Source organism: Aegilops tauschii, chromosome 2 (assembly GCF_002575655.3).
Source record: "Aegilops tauschii subsp. strangulata cultivar AL8/78 chromosome 2, Aet v6.0, whole genome shotgun sequence".
In the NCBI taxonomy this organism is placed as follows: domain Eukaryota; kingdom Viridiplantae; phylum Streptophyta; class Magnoliopsida; order Poales; family Poaceae; genus Aegilops; species Aegilops tauschii.
In genome coordinates this window covers 140252493-140274157 of record NC_053036.3, presented here as the reverse complement: position 1 = coordinate 140274157, position 21665 = coordinate 140252493, and the positions used below count along the sequence as shown (strand labels likewise).

Below are 21665 nucleotides of genomic sequence, written 5' to 3'. Positions count from 1 at the left end.
ACCTCCATGGAGGTGGGTATTTAAAAAAATCGAAAACATATTTTAAAGTTTCAAAAAATCTGAAAAAAAATCATACATGTTAACATGGATGTATTCTACATGCGTGTAAATTTTGAAGATGAAATACATTATGATGAGAGCTACAAAAAAAACAAATCGCGGTTTTCAAACTGATGAACACTGCAAATACTGTTCACTATTAGAAATGCACGATTTTCTCTTTTTTGTGTAGCTCTCACCATAATGTCATTCGTTGTGAGTTTCTATACACATGAAGAATACATCCATATGAATGTGTAGAATTTTTTTTAGAATTTTTTGAAACTCCAAAATGTAATTATTGATTTTTTAAGATATCCACCTCCATGGAGGTCGCCCGCCAAAAGCCCTCACTCCAAACCAAGACTCTATCTAACTTTTCAAATGTAGGTTCCTCTAAATTGTTTGCCCAAGTAAAATTTCTTCCATTTAAAGGCAATTCCCTCAAACCAGCATGTTCTATAATGGCATTAAACATAAAAGTCCAGTGTCCAGGGGTATTAGGTTTATTCTTCTTTGAACTTTTCCTCATAATATTGAAATCACCCTCAACTACACAAGGAGAAGTATTCCTTTGATAAACTCAAGATAGTTTGACAATCAAATCAGCCTTTTATCAGGCTGAGCATCTCCATAAATGGTAATAAAAGTCCAAGTAAATCCAATCTTCTTGTCACAAACAAACATTCTAGCAAAATAGTCTCCATTCTCAATATGTAACACATCTAATGAGTCTAAATTGACCCCAGTAGTAACCCCCTGATCTCCCCCTTGGGGGAGGCCAGTGATGTTTAGCCCCCCCCCCCAAGGTTATGTACCTCATTTCTATTAAAGGAATCTGTGATAGTCTCCTGAATACCTAAGAAGTCAGCATGCATATCACACATTATCTCTCTAACAAATATCTTATTGATGTCTCCCACAATCACCTAGTATTCCAAAAAATTCCTTTCATATGCACAAGTTTCTAATCAAGTTTATGTGTTTCCAGATCTTCTATTCATAGGCACACCTTTTCTCAACCCAGCAATACTAGGTGATAGTGCATGTGTCTCTATTTTTCATTGAGGAAAAAATTATTTTATTTTGTGTATGTATTTTTCCTCAATATAAATGTCAGAGTTGTCATCATCAGATAACAACTCATTAATATCTGCATCACTAATGTCAATATTACATGGTGAGCAATAGTAAGTTTCACTATTGTTTTCCTCTCTTTATTTAAATGCATATCAAGTCTCGAAATTTTGAACTTCCTCGTAATCTCCAAATTATTTCCAATCATATCCAAAGTAAATCCCAAATCAATCCTAATGCAAGAAGTCATAGTAAGAAGAGAAGTACTTCTCCGTTCCTAAATATTTGTCTTTTTAGAGATTTCAAATGGACTACCACATACAGATGTATATAGACATATTTTAGAGTGTAGATTCACTCATTTTGCTCCATATGTAGTCACTTATTGAAATCTATAGAAAGACAAATATTTAGGAACAGAGGGAGTATTATTTAAATATAAAATATTAGGAATGCATTCATTACCATAATTATCTTTAGCTTCAGTTCTCTCCATAGCCAAATCTGCTATCCTCTCATCTTCTTTGTCCTTGAGCTTGTCACATCTTTAGGCTTTCCATTCTCATCAACATCATTATCATTGTCTGTGTGGGTTATTGGAATCTCATTAGCACCAATCAGATTTCCTACTATAGTCCCAAAGGATTATGATTCTTGACTAGCATTGTACTCTACTTGATCCTTGTATTTGTTAATCTCTCACCATCTTCTAGATCCTCCCCATTATGAGCTTTTTTTCGTTAGAAATGTTAATATATTCATCAAAATTTTCCCTCCATTCCTGTCAAGAACTTGTCATAGTAATTGTTGTAGTATCAGATTTTGTCTTTGCATCTCAGTATGTTATTTCTGCATCTCAATATGAAGGTTCCTATTGAAGTCACTTCCTATCTACCTTTTTCATCCAAGGAGACTTGGCAGCATGGCTATCGTTATTTTCTTCTAGACTTATAACTTTGCTGACCATCACTTATTCTCTTGTTTTGTTGTTAGTTTCATTGATTTCCATATCATGAGTGAAGTTGTCATCTTTCACTCCTCAATCAGCTCCATTATTATTTCTAGCATTTTTTGCTACTTCATATTGTGCTAGTGACAAACTCCCCAAGTTAATGTTCTGTTTTCCATTTAAGTTATCTCTTCCTCTTTTAGTGGCCCTATTTGAATAATTTCATCTTCTCCCATAGCTCTGCCCTCCTATTCTTCCACCTACCTTGTACCAGCACTATTGTACCATCCTTGTTTAACCACTTTTTCCACTTCGAAGGTAATTATGCAAATAAGCAACTCCTTTGTTGTTATTTCAGTGTAAGCAGTGATCTTTAGAACATCTCTCACACTTATCTTGTATTTTATGAACTCCGAAGCAATTGAATTCATATCCATTTCCAGAACAGACCCTAAGGCAGTACTTAGTTCACACACTCCAAAAATGTCTCAGACAATTAGGAACTTTTCCTAACTTCACCCTGTTGTGAACAACTTGTCCACTAACTGACTTTCAGAAGTCCACTTAGTAACTTTTATTACAATCCTAGTGCCCAGTAAATTGGATTTTTTTTAGTTTTCTAGCTCAACCAATTTAGCCATGCTTGGGAACCTTAAGATAAATAATTCCCATTTTGTTACTTAACTCTCCACTGCCAATTCCAATAAAGAATCCTATTAGCAGAAATTGAGTCGCATTCAAATCACCCACACTTGCACAGGAGCCAATGGGTTGGCATGTTCAGATAGAGTAGCTTCTTTAGTGTTCTACACCAACAAGTGTCCTAAGCCTTTAGCTGCATATCCCACATACTTGACCACTAGTTTGATTTGTTTGAGCCAGGTACAATCTTTAGTGAGATGTTATTCTTTACCACACACCTGACAGTGCGCAAAGTTCTTACAGTCAGCTCCAACTCTAACCCCCTGTCTCTTGTTATTTTCCATCTAATTCTAAAACTTCAGTCCCCCCATCTATACAAACTGTGTGTTGCCAGCACTCCCATTATTTCTCTCTGCAACATCAGTTCTGACCCCTTGCCCAGGGAACACACCAACTCCGGATCCATAGTAAGGAATGAAGTTAGGCATGGCTCCAACTATTGGGGAACGTAGTAATTTCAAAAAAATTCCTACGCACACGGAAGATCATGGTGATGCATAGCAACGAGAGGGGAGAGTGTTGTCCACGTACCCTCGTAGACCGAAAGCGAAAGCGTTATGACAACGCGGTTGATGTAGTCGTACGTCTTCACGATCCGACCGATCCAAGTACCGAACGCACAACACCTCCGAGTTCAGCACACGTTCGGCTCGATGACATCCCTCGAACTCACAATCTAGCAAAGCTTCAAGGGAGAGTTCCGTCAGCACGACGGCATGATGACGGTGATGATGATGCTACCGACGCAGGGCTTCGCCTAAGCACCGCTATGATATGACCGAGGTGGATTATGGTGGAGGGGGGCACCACACACGGCTAAAAGATCAACTGATCAACTTGTGTGTCTATGGGGTGCCCCTCTCCCCCATATATAAAGGAGAGGAGGAGGGGGAGGGGCCGGCTCTCCTAGGCCCGCCCCAAGGGGAGTCCTACTCCCACTGGGAGTAGGACTCCAACCCTTCCAAGAGTAGGAGTAGGAGAGAGGGAAGGAGGAGAGAGGAGGAAGGAAAGGGGGGCGCCGCCCCCCCCCCCTCCTTGTCCAATTCGGACTAGAGGGGGAGGAGGCGTGCGGCCTGCCCTGGCCGCCCCTCCTCTTCTCCACTAAGGCCCAATAGGCCCATTACACTCCTCGGGGGGTTTCGGTAACCCCCCGGTACTCCGGTATTTGTCCGAACTTGCCCGGAACCCTTCCGAAGTCCAAACATAGTCATCCAATATATCGATCTTTATGTCTCGACCATTTCGAGACTCCTCGTCATGTCCGTGATCATATCCAGGACTTCGAACTACCTTCAGTACATCAAAACACATAAACTCATATTACCGATCATTACCGAACGTTAAGTGTGCGGACCCTACGGGTTCAAGAACTATGTAGACATGACCGAGACTCATCTCCGGTCAATAACCAATAGCGGAACCTGGATGCTCATATTGTCTCCTACATATTGTACGAAGATCTTTATCGGTCAAACTGCATAACAACATATGTTGTTCCCTTTGTCATCGGTATGTTACTTGCCCGAGATTCGATCGTCGGTATCTCAATACCTAGTTCAATCTCGTTACCGACAAGTCTCTTTACTCATTCCGTAATACAACATCCCGCAACTAACTCATTAGTTGCATTGCTTGCAAGGCTTATAGTGATGTGCATTACCGAGAGGGCCCAGAGATACCTCTCCGACAATCGGAGTGAAAAATCCTAATCTTGATCTATGCCAACTCAACAAGTACCATCGGAGACACCTGTAGAGCACCTTTATAATCACCAAGTTACGTTGTGATGTTTGGTAGCACACAAAGTGTTCCTCCGGTATTCGGGAGTTGCATAATCTCATAGTCACAGGAACATGTATAAGTCATGAAGAAAGCAATAGCAATATACTAAACGATCGAATGCTAAGCTAACGGAATGGGTCAGGTCAATCACATCATTCTCTAATGATGTGATCCCGTTAATCAAATGACAACTCATGTCTATGGCTAGGAAACTTAACCATGTTTGATTCAACGAGCTAGTCAAGTAGAGGCATCCTAGTAACACTCTGTTTGTCTATGTATTCACACATGTACTAAGTTTCCAGTTAATGCAATTCTAGCATGAATAATAACATTTATCATGACATAAGGAAATATAAATAACAACTTTATTATTGCCTCTAGGGCATATTTCCTTCAGTCTCCCACTTGCACTAGAGTCAATAATCTAGATTAGACAGTAATGATTCTAACACCCATGGAGTCTTGGTGCTGATCATGTTTTGCTCGTGACAGAGGCTTAGTCAACGGGTCTGCAACATTCAGATCCGTATGTATCTTGCAAATCTCTATGTCTCCCTCCTTGACTTGATCGCGGATGGAATTGAAGTGTCTCTTGATGTGCTTGGTTCTCTTGTGAAATCTGGATTCCTTTGCCAAGGCAATTGCACCAGTATTGTCACAAAAGATTTTCATTGGACCTGATGCACTAGGTATGACACCTAGATCGGATATGAACTCCTTCATCTAGACTCCTTCATTTGCAGCTTCCGAAGCAGCTATGTACTCCGCTTCACACGTAGATCCCGCCACGACGCTTTGCTTAGAACTGTACCAACTGACAGCTCCACCGTTCAATATAAATACGTATCCGGTTTGTGACTTAGAGTCATCCGGATTAGTGTCAAAGCTTGCATCGACGTAACCATTTACGACGAGCTCTTTGTCACCTCCATAAACGAGAAACATATCCTTAGTCCTTTTCAGGTATTTCAGGATGTTCTTGACCGCTGTCCAGTGATCCACTCCTGGATTACTTTGGTACCTCCCTGCTAAGCTAATAGAAAGGCACACATCAGGTCTGGTACACAGCATTGCATACATGATAGAGCCTATGGCTGAAGCATAGGGAACATCTTTCATTTTCTCTCTATCTTCTGCAGTGGTCGGGCATTGAGTCTGACTCAAGTTCACACCTTGTAACATAGGCAAGAACCCTTTCTTTGCTTGATCCATTTTGAACTTCTTCAAAACTTTATCAAGGTATGTGCTTTGTGAAAGTCCAATTAAGCGTCTTGATCTATCTCTATAGATCTTGATGCCCAATATATAAGCAGCTTCACCGAGGTCTTTCATTGAAAAACTCTTATTCAAGTATCCCTTTATGCTATCCAGAAATTCTATATCATTTCCAATCAACAATATGTCATCCACATATAATATTAGAAATGCTACAGAGCTCCCACTCACTTTCTTGTAAATAAAGGCTTCTCCAAAAGTCTGTATAAAACCATATGCTTTGATCACACTATCAAAATGTTTATTCCAACTCCGAGATGCTTGCACCCGTCCATAGATGGATCGCTGGAGCTTCACACTTTGTTAGCACCTTTTGGATCGATAGAATCTTCAGGTTGCATCATATACAACTCTTCTTCTAGAAATCCATTCAGGAATGCAGTCTTTACATCCATTTGCCAACTTTTATAATCATAAAATGCGGCAATTGCTAACATGATTCGGACGGACTTAAGCATCGCTACGGGTGAGAAAGTCCCATCATAGTCAACTCCTTGAACTTGTCGAAAACCTTTTGCAACAAGTCGAGCTTTGTAGACAGTAACATTACCGTCAGTGTCAGTCTTCTTCTTGAAGATCCATTTAGTCTCGATGGCTTGCCGATCATCGGGCAAGTCAACCAAAGTCCACACTTTGTTCTCATACATGGATCCCATCTCAGATTTCATGGCCTCAAGCCATTTTGCGGAATCTGGGCTCATCATCGCTTCCTCATAATTCGTAGGTTCGTCATGGTCAAGTAACATGACCTCCAGAACAGGATTGCTGTACCACTCTGGTGCGGATCTTACTCTGATTGACCTACGAGGTTCAGTAGTAACTTGATCTGAAGTTACATGATCATCATCATTAGCTTCCTCACTAATTGGTGTAGGAGTCACAGGAAAAGATTTCTGTGATGAACTACTTTCCAATAAGGGAGCAGGTACAGTTACCTCATCAAGTTCTACTTTCCTCCCACTCACTTCTTTCGAGAGAAACTCCTTCTCTAGAAAGGGTCCATTCTTAGCAACGAATTTCTTGCCTTCGGATCTGTGATAAAAGGTGTACCCAATAGTCTCCTTTGGGTATTCTATGAAGACACATTTCTCCGATTTGGGTTCGAGCTTATCAGGTTGAAGCTTTTTCACATCAGCATCGCAGCTCCAAACTTTAAGAAACGACAACTTTGGTTTCTTGCCAAACCACAGTTCATAAGGTGTCATCTCAACGGATTTAGATGGTGCCCTATTTAACGTGAATGCAGCCGTCTCTAAAGCATAACCCCAAAACGATAGCGCTAAATCAGTAAGAGACATCATAGATCGCACCATATCTAGTAAAGTACGATTATGACGTTCGGACACACCATTACGTTGTGGTGTTCTGGGTGGCATGAGTTGCGAAACTATTCCGCATTGTTTCAAATGAAGACCAAACTCGTAACTCAAATATTCTCCTCCACGATCAGATCGTAGAAACTTTATTTTCTTGTTACGATGATTTTCCACTTCACTCTGAAATTCTTTGAACTTTTCAAATGTTTCAGACTTATGCTTCATCAAGTAGATATACCCATATCTACTCAAATCATCTGTGAAGGTGAGAAAATAATGATACCCGCCGCGAGCCTCAACATTCATTGGACCACATACATCAGTATGTATGATTTCCAACAAATCTGTTGCTCGCTCCATTGTTCCGAAGAACGGAGTTTTAGTCATCTTGCCCATGAGGCATGGTTCGCAAGTACCAAGTGATTCATAATCAAGTGATTCCAAAAGTCCATCAGAATGGAGTTTCTTCATGCGCTTTACACCAATATGACCTAAACGGCAGTGCCACAAATAAGTTGCACTATCATTATCAACTCTACATCTTTTGGCTTCAATATTATGAATATGTGTATCACTACTATCGAGATTCAAAAAGAATAGACCACTCTTTAAGGGTGCATGACCATAAAAGATATTACTCATATAAATAGAACAACCATTATTCTCTGATTTAAATGAATAACCGTCTCACATCAAACAAGATCCAGATATAATGTTCATGCTTAACGCTGGCACCAAATAGCAATTATTCAGGTCTAAAACTAATCCCGAAGGTAGATGTAGAGGTAGCGTGCCGACCGCGATCACATCGACTTTGGAACCATTTCCCACGCGCATCGTCACCTCGTCCTTAGCCAATCTTCGCTTAATCCGTAGTCCCTGTTTTGAGTTGCAAATATTAGCAACAGAACCAGTATCAAATACCCAGGCACTACTACGAGCATTAGTAAGGTACACATCAATAACATGTATATCACATATTCCTTTGTTCACCTTGCCATCCTTCTTATCCGCCAAATACTTGGGGCAGTTCCCCTTCCAGTGACCAGTCCCTTTGCAGTAGAAGCACTCAGTCTCAGGCTTAGGTCCAGACTTGGGCTTCTTCACTTGAGCAGCAACTTGCTTGTCGTTCTTCTTGAAGTTCCCCTTCTTCCCTTTACCCTTTTTCTTACAACTGGTGGTCTTGTTGACCATCAACACTTGATGCTCCTTCTTGATTTCTACCTCCGCAGCCTTTAGCATCGCGAAGAGCTCGGGAATTGTCTTATCCATCCCTTGCATATTATAGTTCATCACGAAGCTCTTGTAGCTTGGTGGCAGTGATTGAAGAATTCTGTCAATGACACTATCATCCGGAAGATTAACTCCCAGTTGAATCAAGTGATTATTATACCCAGACATTTTGAGTATATGCTCACTGACAGAACTATTCTCCTCCATCTTGCAGCTGTAGAACTTAATGGAGACTTCATATCTCTCAATCCAGGCATTTGCTTGAATATATTAACTTCAACTCCTGGAACATCTCATATGCTCCATGACGTTCAAAACGTCGTTGAAGTCCCGGTTCTAAGCCGTAAAGCATGACACATTGAACTATCGAGTAGTCATCAACTTTGCTCTGCCAAACGTTCATAACATCTGGCGTTGCTCCTGCAGCAGGTTTGGCACCTAGCTGTGCTTCCAGGACGTAATTCTTCTGTGCAGCAATGAGGATAATCCTCAACTTACGGACCCAGTCCGTGTAATTGCTACCATCATCCTTCAACTTTGCTTTCTCAAGGAACACATTAAAATTCAACGGAACAACAGCACGGGCCATCTATCTACAACAACATAGACATGCAAAATACTATCATGTACTAAGTTCAATTAATCAAATTACTTAAGAACTCCCACTTAGATAGACATCCCTCTAATCATCTAAGTGATCACGTGATCCATATCAACTAAACCATATCCGATCATCACGTGAGATGAAGTAGTTTTCAATGGTGAACATCACTATGTTGATCATATCTACTATATGATTCACGCTTGACCTTTCGGTCTCAGTGTTCCGAGGCCATATTTGCATATGCTAGGCTCGTCAAGTTTAACCCGAGTATTCTGCGTGTGCAAAACTGGCTTGCACCCGTTGTATGTGAACGTAGATCTTATCACACCCGATCATCACGTGGTGTCTCGGCACGACAAACTTTCGCAACGGTGCATACTCAGGGAGAACACTTATACCATGAAATTTAGTGAGAGATCATCTTATAATGCTACCGTCGATCTAAGCAAAATAAGATGCATAAAAGATAAACATCACATGCAATCAATATAAGTGATATGATATGGCCATCATCATCTTGTGCCTTTGATCTTCATCTCCAAAGCACCGTCATGATCACCATCATCACCGGCGCGACACCTTGATCTCCATCGTAGCATCGTTGTCGTCTCGCCAACTATTGCTTCTACGACTATCGCTACCGCTTAGTGATAAAGTAAAGCTATTACGTGGCGGTTGCATTTCATACAATAAAGCGACAACCATATGGCTCCTGCCAGTTGTCGATAACTCCGTTACAAAACATGATCATCTCATACAATAAGATTTAGCATCATGTCTTGACCATATCACATCACAACATGCTCTGCAAAAACATGTTAGACGTCCTCTACTTTGTTGTTGCAAGTTTTACGTGGCTGCTACGGGCTGAGCAAGAACCGTTCTTACCTACGCATCAAAACCACAACGATACTTAGTCAAGTATGTGATGTTTTAACCTTCTCAAGGACCGGGCGTAGCCACACTCGATTCAACTAAAGTTGGGGAAACTGACACCCGCCAGCCACCTGTGTGCGAAGCACGTCGGTAGAACCAGTCTTGCATAAGCGTACGCGTAATGTCGGTCCGGGCCGCTTCATCCAACAATACCGCCGAATCAAAGTGTGACATGCTGGTAAGCAGTATGACTTGTATCACCCACAACTCACTTGTGTTCTACTTGTGCATATAACATCTACGCATAAACCTGGCTCGGATGCCACTGTTGGGGAACGTAGTAATTTCAAAAAAATTCCTACGCACACGCAAGATCATGGTGATGCATAGAAACGAGAGGGGAGAGTGTTGTCCACGTACCCTCGTAGACCGAAAGCGGAAGAGTTATGACAATGTGGTTGCTGTAGTCGTACGTCTTCACGATCCGACCGATCCAAGTACCGAACGCACGACACCTCCGAGTTCAGCACACGTTCAGCTCGATGACGTCCCTCGAACTCACGATCCAGCAGAGCTTCGAGGGAGAGTTCCGTCAGCACGACGGCGTGATGACAGTGATGATGATGCTACCGATGCAGGGCTTCGCCTAAGCACCGCTACGATATGACCGAGGTGGATTATGGTGGAGGGGGGCACCGCACATGGCTAAAAGATCAACTGATCAACTTGTGTGTCTATGGGGTGCCCCTCTCCCCCGTATATAAAGGAGTGGAGGAGGGGGAGGGGCCGGCTCTCCTAGGCGCGCCCCAAGGGGAGTCCTACTCCCACCGGGAGTAGGACTCCAACCCTTCCAAGAGTAGGAGTAGGAGAGAGGGAAGGAGGAGAGAGGAGGAAGGAAAGGGGGGCGCCGCCCCCCCCCCCCTCCTTGTCCAATTCGGACTAGAGGGGGAGGGGGAACACGGCCTGCCCTGGCCGCCCCTCCTCTTCTCCACTAAGGCCCAATAGGCCCATTACACTCCCCGGGGGGTTCCGGTAACCCCCCGGTACTCCGGTATTTGTCCGAACTTGCCCGGAACCCTTCCAAAGTCCAAACATAGTCATCCAATATATCGATCTTTATGTCTCGACCATTTCGAGACTCCTCGTCATGTCCGTGATCATATCCGGGACTCCGAACTACCTTCGGTACATCAAAACACATAAACTCATATTACCGATCGTCACCGAACGTTAAGCGTGCGGACCCTACGGGTTCGAGAACTATGTATACATGACTGAGACTCGTCTCCGGTCAATAACCAATAGCGGAACCTGGATGCTCATATTGGCTCCTACATATTCTACGAAGATCTTTATCGGTCAAACTGCATAACAACATACGTTGTTCCCTTTGTCATCGGTATGTTACTTGCCCGAGATTCGATCGTCGGTATCTCAATACCTAGTTCAATCTCGTTACCGGCAAGTCTCTTTACTCGTTCCGTAATACATCATCCCGCAACTAACTCATTAGTTGCATTGCTTGCAAGGCTTATAGTGATGTGCATTACCGAGAGGGCCCAGAGATACCTCTCCGACAATCGGAGTGACAAATCCTAATCTTGATCTATGCCAACTCAACAAGTACCATCGGAGACACCTGTAGAGCACCTTTATAATCACCCAGTTACGTTGTGACGTTTGGTAGCACACAAAGTGTTCCTCCGGTATTTGGGAGTTGCATAATCTCATAGTCATAGGAACATGTATAAGTCATGAAGAAAGCAATAGCAATATACTAAACGATCGAATGCTAAGCTAACGGAATGGGTTAAGTCAATCACATCATTCTCTAATGATGTGATCCCGTTAATCAAATGACAACTCATGTCTATGGCTAGGAAACTTAACCATCTTTGATTCAACGAGCTAGTCAAGTAGAGGCATACTAGTGACACTCTGTTTGTCTATGTATTCACACATGTACTAAGTTTCCAGTTAATACAATTCTAGCATGAATAATAAACATTTATCATGATATAAGGAAATATAAATAACAACTTTATTATTGCCTCTAGGGCATATTTCCTTCACCAACCCCTACAACATGTTGTGCCATTGGAGGCCCTTGGCTTGACTCCTCCCCATTGGCCTGGTGCTTGTGAATAACCCATTGTCGTTGCAAAGCCATGTTGGGAATCTGCATTGGTAAGTTACCCACAGGCATTATCCACTGAGCAGACCCATCATGTATGCTTGTCTGAACATGGATCTAACTTTTCTTAGTACCATCACGCACCTGAGAACCGCTATAAGCATGCATCAAGGAATTTCGATTCTGCTCAAAAGTTACATGTGTCTTTCCTATTTGATTCCCATTGCCACCATAGTTTCCCCCACTCTGTTCTTGTCCGGTCTTGACAAGCTCGCTTTGGTTGTTGATGTAGTTTTCCCTAGCAGCTCCACCATTGAAATTACCATGGCCACCGCCACCAGACCCTTTCCTCTGATATTGGTAGTTGAATTTCTCCTTATTCCTCTCTTCTCATCCTCCTCTTCCAGGAACCCCCGACATCTCCGTTGCCCTGTTGTGCTTCCCCTAACCCTAACGTATAAGAGAAAGTGAAATCCCCAATCTCTAGCTCCGGTAGGTGAGAGGCATATGAAAACCCAAAGGCAACAGTAGGCACATTTTTCAACTGCGCCACCATTTCACCCATGGCACTTGGGCCATCATATAGGCCCAGGTCCCCATCCACCCGTGAGAGTGAACCCAAATCAAGCCCCAAATCCCATTCACACAAATCAACCCCACATTGGGCTCCCACTGACGTCATTTGATGTTCAAATTGGGGTAGCTCCGATGCACCTGAGTTATCCGTTTCCCAAATGGGAGGAATACCAGGAGATAATTCACCTCTAATTTGTCTCATGACAAACTCGCTGCTAAAACAATAATCATCAACACCAATGATCTCCAACATTATATCTCTATTATGATTATGTTCTTCCCTAATTCCACGGGAAATTGCACTATGAGGGAAATTAGAACCAGTAGGGATACCAATAGAGATCAACTGATTCCCACCAGCAAAACTATGAGAATCACTCTAAAAACGTTTAACTATTACTTTGTTTTTCTCTCTACTTTTTTCTCCATGTTCGTTCAGATCGAACAACAGGAGACAAATAATCATGCAAGCTACCCGATTCATCAACCAAATAATGCATAACAGATTTACTGCGGAATTGAGTGGCATCGGCAACAAACATACATGGATTTGGAGTCGACGCCTCATCCAAGACCTCTCTGGCTAGCACCCAGAAGCGGCTGCCAGCCGGAGTGGCTCTTGCCGGCATGGCGCGTGAGCGCCTGGAGCCTCGTTGAGCGACGAGGAAAGCGTGGGGAGTGTCGCAGCAATCCCACCATGCTCCCCCTCCTTGGCCTCGCAATCCTACGATGGGCCTCCCCCGCCGCATCATGAATCCCTTGCGGAGGCATCCCCATCACAACCTCCACGACCATCTCTTCTGGCCCCACGGGTATCTCCGCCCAGGATCTGTACGCCGCCCATCGCGTGCTGGCCAGGATCCATTGATTTGTCCTCCATCATTGCCCAATGAGTTATCTCTATTGGAATCACACGGTCGCCCATCATCCTGGCCCGTTCCTCCTGTGTCGCCGAGATGGAAATCCAAAAAGCTTCCTCGAAAAGCATCTCCTGATTTGGGAACTAGGATCACATCTCCCGCAGCCTGACGAGTTTTGTTGCATCCCCGCTGGCCACCATCCCTAGTTGTTCCTCCATTGCCGCTGTGATCAGCATCGTTGGTGGATTTGGAAACCCTACCAAACTTGCGCTCTCTTGATGTGGCTAATGGCGAAGTAGAGGACGGGGCGAGAGAGGAGGAATGTTAGCTCGCCCAGGCTATGCGGAGTAAATGTAAGTGGAAGGTGAGAGGGCTGCAGCAAGCGAGGGCACGCCACACGCTCAAGCTCCATCGCGACAACCGTGCCTACGTCGCACGATGTCTCCCGTGTTGGTGTTCCGCACACTTATGTCCCACACCATCCCCATTAGATGTTTTTACTATAGTACAATTTATCTATCTCATACACGAGCATAATCGCCAAACTAAACATATGCTTAGTGTATTTACTCCAGTGAATGAAATAAGGTTTTTACCGACCACGTGTTACGCCCGTCACTTAATATAACCCCGCTTACACCCAGTGTAGGTTTCAAATGGTTTATCCTCTTCGGTACTTGGCACACAATAATATAGTGTATTCTGTTCCAGGAAGCTCGAAGCAATTGCATCGCCCACTTTGATTCGTCTAAATTTGTGTTTTGCCGACGTGCATGTAATTCAGTAGCTCACGCTTTAGCGCAACATGATTATCGTGCTTCTATGCCCTCCACTGTTTGGATGGAGCATATGCCAGGTTTTGTTTCATGTTTGGTTACTAGGGACTTGGCTGTACAAGTTGGTTAATGGAATTATATCTTTTCAAAAAAAAGAACCATTTAAGCCATGAAGTAACTTTTTTTTGAGTTGGAAGCCGTGAAGTAACTAAAACTGTGCCATCTTTGGACATTAAGCAGGTGATTCTGGTTGGCTGTTGATACCTTTTGTGGACTCATCGACGGATCACTCACAATGAAGCGTACCCATCACCAGAAAGATGACATCTAACTATACTAGCTATTGCACCTAATTTTCTGAGATTCAATACGGAGAATATGTCTGCACGGGAGCATAAGTGGACTCGGCCTGAACCGAAATTTGTCAAAGTAAATTGATGTCGCGTTCTTTGCAGATGATGGAGCTGGTACAAACGCAGCAATAATACGAGATGAGAGGGGAATTTTTCTAGCAGGTTACTGCTAATATATCCCCTTTGCAGCAGAGGCAGTTACCACTGGAGTAATGACGATGAGAGACGAACTATAGTTTGCAAACTCTTTGGGATTCCACCGTGTCGAGGTTGAATCTGACTCACAGAAAGTTATCCATTTCCGTACAAAGTAGAATAGGGATCCTGCGGCTGCAATTTTTGCGGAATGTGTTGACATTAGGGTATATATTGGGAAGATAAATTATATGCATTGTTTTCGATTTGCTAATCAAGTGGCGCATGCGCTAGCTAATTATAGTTTTTGTAATAAGACTTCTAAAAGTTGGTTTGATGAGCCACCAGATTGTCTGATGAATTCGCTCGTAGACAATGTATCCATTTTTTCATCTTGTAATAAAGCTACTCCCTCCTTCCATCTATATAAATCCTAATGCGTTTTTCAAGACCGTCTTTGACTATTGATAAGATTAATAGTACATGAGATGTATAATGTAAAAATTATATCATTAAAAGCTCCTTTCACATACGAATTTGACGGTATGCTTTGTGTAACTTGCATGTCATATAGTATTGCTCTAAAATTTGGTCAAAATTAGTCTCAAAAAACTCATTAGGCCTTATATAGATGGAGGGAGGGAGTAGCCATGATGGCCTTCCCTAAAAAAAACCAAGATTTTAAAATAAAATAAAACTAAGAGAAATTCCACACAACGTTTACTCTAGCCAAATGAACGTCTACTAGTTCAAACTAGCATTCTTAATCTTGTCAGTCACTCCACGTGTACGGTCACCATTGGCCGGATGGCCTCATCGCCCTAAACCCTCGAGCCGAAGAGACGTGTTGCTTCAAGGGCAAGCAAATCCAGTGCACCCAGCCACCGCGGCCCTCCTCTGCTCAGCGCCGCACGAACCCAACGGCCGTCTTGAACCGGCCGTGGCCGTCCGATCGCAGCCTCTGTCGCACGCGCCGACCGATCCGATGGCGCCGGCTCGCGTCCGATCCCACAATATAAGAACGGACGGGGAAGGCAGGCGTCTTCTCTGCGAGAACCGCTCCGTCCATTCGAACCCCCGGCCCGAACCGACTCGCCCCCTCCTCCTCCGCTCTCGTCTCTCGCCACTCGCTCCCCTCCCTCTCGAGTTCCTCCAGTTCGCCGGCTCCACCGGCTCGCCCTTGGCGCCGCGGTCTTCCGGGTGTTCGAGAGAGGTGCGTGCGCGTTCGCCCCCCCTGCCCCTGGTCGCCCGCGGGAGTGCGCGCGAGACCCTTCGATCGATCCCCTCTCCCCCAGTTCGTTTGTGTTTTCCCGAGGTTTATCGGTGCGAATTGTTTTGGTCGATTTCGTCGCATTGCGTTGTGGATTTGATTTCCAGTCGGGTTGATTTCGGCGTATTAATTGCTTCGTGAAGTCCGGGCGCTGCACCTCGATCCTAACATGGCTCCGTGTTTCGTTGATGTTGCAGGCGGTCGCTGCTTGCGCCGCGCGCGTGTGGTGGCGGACGGACGGACGCGATGGTTTCCTTCGACATCAACGACCGCAAGAGTACGTCGCCTCCTCTCCCTCTCTCCTCCTAGCGCGGTTCATGAGTCGTTCGTTGCGAGATTGGGAGGTGTTTGCTCTCTCGCGCCCTGTAAATTATTCGTCTCACATTTGGCCCCGTCTGCCGCTCTGGTGTCGAAACCCGTAGGAGATTGAGATGGTTGTTTGATTGCTTCGTTTTTAGAGACTACGATTGATCCTTTCGCGTCTTGGTTGCTATGAATTCTGCTCCGTATTTTACAGTCCGATGGGTTTACTGTCAAAGTTACCAGTACTGGTTTGGTGTGTAGAATCTCGCCCAAATTCAGCGATGTTTTGTTTCAGGGTTTGTTTAGTGTAAATTATTCGCCAGTGGTATGATCATGATGTCGGTGCATAAAAGTTTTTGGTCCACTGTTTAAATGTGGCAAACTATTCTTCTATGATTGCGTATGTGTAGGGTTACTACAGTGTGATTTCTAATGTTTCATGTTTGCAGAGACATGTGTAGAAAATTAACTAGCGCTTACGAGTATGACATCTGTTCAGAATAAGAACCACTCATGCTATTCGGTATTTTACTGCTTGGTCATTGGTTGGTGTAAACATTTTCAGGAAGTTATAATCAGGAGACACTGTCTAATAGTTGCTAAATGCTAAATATAATAGTTGGTGTACAAATTCTTCTATGCTGAATTTTACAGTCCGATTGGTTCACTGTGCAAGTTAACAGTACTGGTTTGGTGTGTTGAATCTCGCCCAAATTCAGCGATGTCATTGCATAAATGCTTTTCGTCGTAGGATTAGAACCAGTGTGATTTCTAATGTTTGTCAGACAGATGTAGTCAAATTAACTTGGGCTTACGTGCATGACATCTGTTCAGAATAAGAACCATCAGTGCTGTTAGGTGTTTTCCTGTTTGGTCATTCGTCGCTGAATAAATTTTCAGGAAGATATAATCAGGAGGCACCATCTAATAGATGCTAAATGCTTAATATTACTGAAATCGGCTGTCTAAGTACACTTTCCTTTCATGTCTTGTACAATGCACCTGTACCTCTGAACTCTTGCTCAAACTACAAGTAGTTTCTAAGTATGGCTGTATTTTGGGGCGTCTAATTTAATCAAGTGGCACTTGTCATGTACTGCACCTCTGAAGTCTTGCTCAAGTTGTTTCACATTTTCCAACAGAGATTGGGCTGGGCTTGACTGGGTTTGGAGTTCTCTTCTCGTTTCTTGGGATCCTCATGCTGTTTGACAAGGGGTTCTTGGCAATGGGGAATGTAAGAATCATCCTCCTGGTTTACTTATACTTCGCTGCAACCTATTCCTTTCTAATTACTATCATGTACTTCATGTTGTCAGATTCTCTTCGTGTCTGGTGTTTCACTAACCATTGGGCTGAAGTCAACCGTACAGTTCTTCACCAAGCCTAAGAATCACAAGGTCATATACACGTAACAAAGCAAGCTCAGTCATATATACAAACTGTTCAGTTCCAGTTCAGTTATGAGCTGACAAGATTCACCTGAATGTGCAGGGTTCGATTGCTTTTGGGATCGGACTTTTCCTCGTCCTCATTGGTTGGCCTGTCTTCGGAATGATGGCGGAGTCGTATGGCTTCGCCGTGCTGTTCAGGTTTGTAAATCCTGTGTTGTTCATCCATATGGTCATCTGATGTCTGGTTTTCAGTGTGCATTAAGAAATGGTAGTAACCTTTGGGTATTGTATCTGACTGCAATTCAATTTCCTCGCAGCGGCTTCTGGCCTACTGCTGCTGTTTACCTGCAAAAGAACCCCACTGTCGGTTGGATTTTCCAGCACCCTTATGTGACTTCGGTAAGATAATACTCCCTCCGTTCCTAAATATAAGTCTTTGTAGCGATTTCACTATGAACCACATACGGATGTATATAGATGCATTTTAGAGTGTAGATTCATTCATTTTACTCCGTATGTGGTCCATAGTGGAATCTCTGCAAAGACTTATATTTAGGAACGGAGGGAGTATGTTGTATTTATTCTTTGCGGCTTTGCTATTGCTGAGCTGCCTAAATTTTCTTCAAGTCCGACCCAATTTGGTGGCCACTTTATTTATATGGAGATCTGTTTTCTGCGAGAGATTATTTATATTGGAGATTGATGAACCATATGATTAGATCTCAGTCCCCATTGTTTTAGTCCTTACTGCTGTTTCCTACTCGAATTTCGCAGTTGCTCACCCGGTTCAGAGGAAGACGAGTCCCCGTGTGATCGCCCGTGCTGTCGAAACATTCCCAAAGGATGCCCGATCGCCCTGTATAAAGTAGACGGACATGTGTTCTCTTGCTCGTTTGTTGATTCCTTGGTTCTGCTGGATGTGAATCTTGCTGCGCTGCTACCAGTGGATTTTCTGCAGATCTCTTGACTGCGTCTAGAATTCTTTTTGTACAAAGCATTCGTTAGTACCACTTGTTAAGGAGACCAAGAGCTGAGCTGTTTTCTGAATGATGGTATGTCTGAGAGAATGGTGAATTGGTTCGTGCATAGCATTTCCCACTGACCTGAGTCCTCGAGGAAGCCATTTCTTGCTTGGTTTTTGTAATAACGACTTAGACATTTCTTGCTTATGAACAGCTGATTACATCTCTGCTTATTGCATGAACAAGAGTGCACAGCATCTTAGTGTAACACCATAAATTCTGCGAATCACTGGTCAGGTTCATTCATAATCGATTAAACTGTAGTTAAGATTAAAAAAAATCACCATAGTACTTGAGTTAAATTCAAGGTCCAGCAGGTCCATCAATTCATAGCCGAAAATAGAAATTATTCATATATAGTACCTGAGTCCAGCACAATTTGAACATATTTCCACAAATTTATAAGTGACAATGTTATCACTCATCTATTTACAAATCTTAACAACAAAGGGGGGTTTCCAGAGCTGATGTTTGCAGTTCTTCAATTACAGAAACATCTTATATATGCAAGATCATGCAACTGAGCTAATTACTTGATCAAGCTACACGGTCTTGGAGCACTTCTGGATGAAAACATTCTGCAACTACCTAACCAAAGTGCTACACAGTATTACATCCAAACCTCTTCTACAGTGAAGCAACGGTTAAGAGTTCCTCATGATTTTAATTGCTTCGCTGCCGCCTCTGATGTCACTCAGTAAAGCAATTTGATGCAGAAGTTGCGCTATCCTCTGCGACAAGAAAAATAAGAATATAATGAGGGGAAATCGAAAAATAATCATATGTGTAGTAGTGCCAAACTGCCAAATGCATTTCTAAACCTTATTCACAGGACTCGACAGTAGCAACCGTAGATGAGAGAAATACAGACAGTTATTTGGTAGAGTAATGTTTAGACAGAAGGCTATGACAAGGGTACGCATCAATTATAACAAGATAAAGGCTAAGATGGAGATGTACAGTTTATTTGGAACCTGTGAAACATGGCAAAAACACTACCTAAACGAAGCGTACAAAGTCTTCTACACCATTTGCTTCCCTAACCCAGCCCCAAAACCAAGATCTCTAATCATCCATGACTGACACACCAATTGTCAAAAGACACTCAAATGGAGTGAATAAAGGATATCTGCTCATCTCCCAGTCATCCCCAACATCAACCATTGTAAGAACAAATATAGAAACAGTTCTCAAAGGTTCATTCATACATATCATCTTCCCCAATTATCAATTGTTTTGAATGTTAGTAATACTAATGATGATAGATGCCAATGAGATCTCTTGGGTCCAATTAATCAATTCAACTTAAGTTCAAGACCAAAGGTTGTCCAGATCCACAAACCTTATCCTTCTCCTGCGAGAGCATGACGAGGAGGTCTCTCTCCCTCCTGTCTCGCCGGCGCACGTACAACAGCGCGCCGACCACAACGGCCGCCGCCGCGGCCGACCATATGGCCGGCCTAACCCCGGGACATCCGCACTCTCCATGCACGAGCACGGCCTCTGAACCGGCCGCCCACGCGCGCCTCGCCGCCGCGCGGCACCTCCCCCACCCCCACAGCCACTCCTCCTCGTCGTCAGTCTCCTCCTCCTTCTCTTCCTTGGTCGCGGCCTCCTCGGCCTCCGCCTCGAGGCCCAGGCCCTCGTGGAGGCGCGGTGGGAAGATGGCGCAGTCGTCGAGGCCGCCGTCGATGGGGGAGGCGGCGGCAACGGGGACGGTTGGGTGGACGAGTTCCCATGCGTCGGAGGCGGGGGCGGGCGGGGAGGAGGAGGAGGGCATGGAGGCGAGGGAGGAGGAGGAGAGCGAGAGGGTCAGCGTCTTGGGCTTGAGGAGGAGGTGCGGGTTCGTGGACGGGAGGAGGAGAGGGTGGAGCGCGGAGTAGGGCGACGCCGGGGCGGACATGGGGTTCCCGAGCTGGAATTGCGGCGGCGGCGGCGGCGACGGCTGGGGGAGCCTCTCGCCCATGGCCACTGCTGCCGCTGCAGCCACTGGGTTTGATTTTTCAATTTGCGTTTGAGATGTTATCATCGAGCAAAAATTGTGCGTTTTCATGTGGTGCTTGAGGTCGATGGTGACTCGTGGTTTGGATTTACCGATGGCTTGTACTACTACAATGCAATGCAAGGTGTTTAATAGGTGTTTGAAAAATAAAGGAGTGGCTAGAACTCATTTAGATGAGTCTATACCTGGCCATCTGCTGGGCCGTGCCGGGCTTCGGGCCGGGCCTACCAAAGCTGAAGCAGAAAACCAAGCCGGAGCCTGGCCCAGCCCGGCCATCGGGCCTATTTTTTGGGCCCAATCCCGGCCCGAAAGTGATAAAGCCTGACAGGCCTCAGGCCGCGGGTCGGGCCCCTTCCTTAAAACATGAAAATGCCAATCTCAGGCCCGGCCTGACGTGTGCTTCGGGCTCAAAACTCAGGCCCAGGCCTGGCCCATGGGCAACACCGGGTCGGACTTTTTCGGGCCGACCAGGCCGGGTAACCCATGGCCAGGTATAGATGAGACATAGTTTGGTCTCATTCACTTTGTTGTCCCATCATGTTATTCGGTTTGCCAACAGATCTTTTGTCCGAAACTTTGGTTTCGGCCCATTCCCTGGTTTTCTTTTTATTTGCTTTGTGCATTGTATATGCTGGGCTATGTGCATGCATTCCATTCTTGCTCGTGTTTTCCAATTCTGGCCAAACACGTTAGGCTGAACATATGAAAGGGTCAGCTGCCATGCATATTTTTTTATTTACTCTTGTAACTACTATTTATTTTATATTATTTAAAACAAAATAGCAGTTGGTACAAAAAATTATGCAAAACGACAAAAGAAACATTGAATTTTCATTCAGAAAATACTCAATAAAAAATATCTGCATGTGCATGTTAGTGTCCATGGTAAAAGTAAATAAAAAACCTAATTGTGATTGGTGGGATATTTTTTGAAAGAAAAAAGCAACCAAAAAAAGTTGTTGCATATTCGTGTTGTGAAAATAAATA

At 44.0% G+C, this 21665-nt stretch overlaps 2 protein-coding genes across 2 annotated transcripts; one reads left to right on the top strand and one right to left on the bottom strand.

The window, feature by feature from the left end:
• Window positions 1-15745: 15745 nt before the first annotated feature.
• On the top strand, window positions 15746-18742 carry LOC109731471 (vesicle transport protein GOT1). The gene is made up of 7 exons (XM_020290622.3): window positions 15746-15903; window positions 16158-16237; window positions 17406-17497; window positions 17580-17660; window positions 17755-17852; window positions 17972-18053; window positions 18429-18742. Exons 2-7 carry the CDS (start codon window positions 16207-16209, stop codon window positions 18465-18467), a joined length of 423 nt encoding a protein of 140 aa, XP_020146211.1. The 5' UTR covers window positions 15746-15903; window positions 16158-16206; the 3' UTR covers window positions 18468-18742.
• A 260-nt stretch (window positions 18743-19002) lies between these two features.
• On the bottom strand, window positions 19003-20954 carry LOC109731480 (uncharacterized). Its single transcript, XM_020290651.4, has 3 exons — window positions 20864-20954; window positions 20019-20782; window positions 19003-19407 (listed from the first exon to the last, which is right to left on the bottom strand). The coding sequence occupies exons 1-3, from the start codon at window positions 20952-20954 to the stop codon at window positions 19321-19323; spliced, it is 942 nt and encodes a 313-aa protein (XP_020146240.3). The 3' UTR covers window positions 19003-19320.
• Window positions 20955-21665: the final 711 nt, after the last annotated feature.

Excerpts from the sequence above, each read along its gene's own strand:
- LOC109731471 (XM_020290622.3), top strand. The coding sequence starts at position 16,207 with ATGGTTTCCTTCGACATCAACGACCGCAAGA. Across the intron at positions 16,238-17,405 it reads CGACATCAACGACCGCAAGA|AGATTGGGCTGGGCTTGACT; the intron begins GTACGTCGCCTC and ends ATTTTCCAACAG. Across the intron at positions 18,054-18,428 it reads AGCACCCTTATGTGACTTCG|TTGCTCACCCGGTTCAGAGG; the intron begins GTAAGATAATAC and ends CGAATTTCGCAG.
- LOC109731480 (XM_020290651.4), bottom strand. The coding sequence starts at position 20,954 with ATGGCCGGGCTGGGCCAGGCTCCGGCTTGGTTTTCTGCTTCAGCTTTG. Across the intron at positions 20,783-20,863 it reads ACGGCCCAGCAGATGGCCAG|TACAAGCCATCGGTAAATCC; the intron begins GTATAGACTCAT and ends GCATTGTAGTAG. Across the intron at positions 19,408-20,018 it reads TCTCGCAGGAGAAGGATAAG|AGGATAGCGCAACTTCTGCA; the intron begins GTTTGTGGATCT and ends TTCTTGTCGCAG.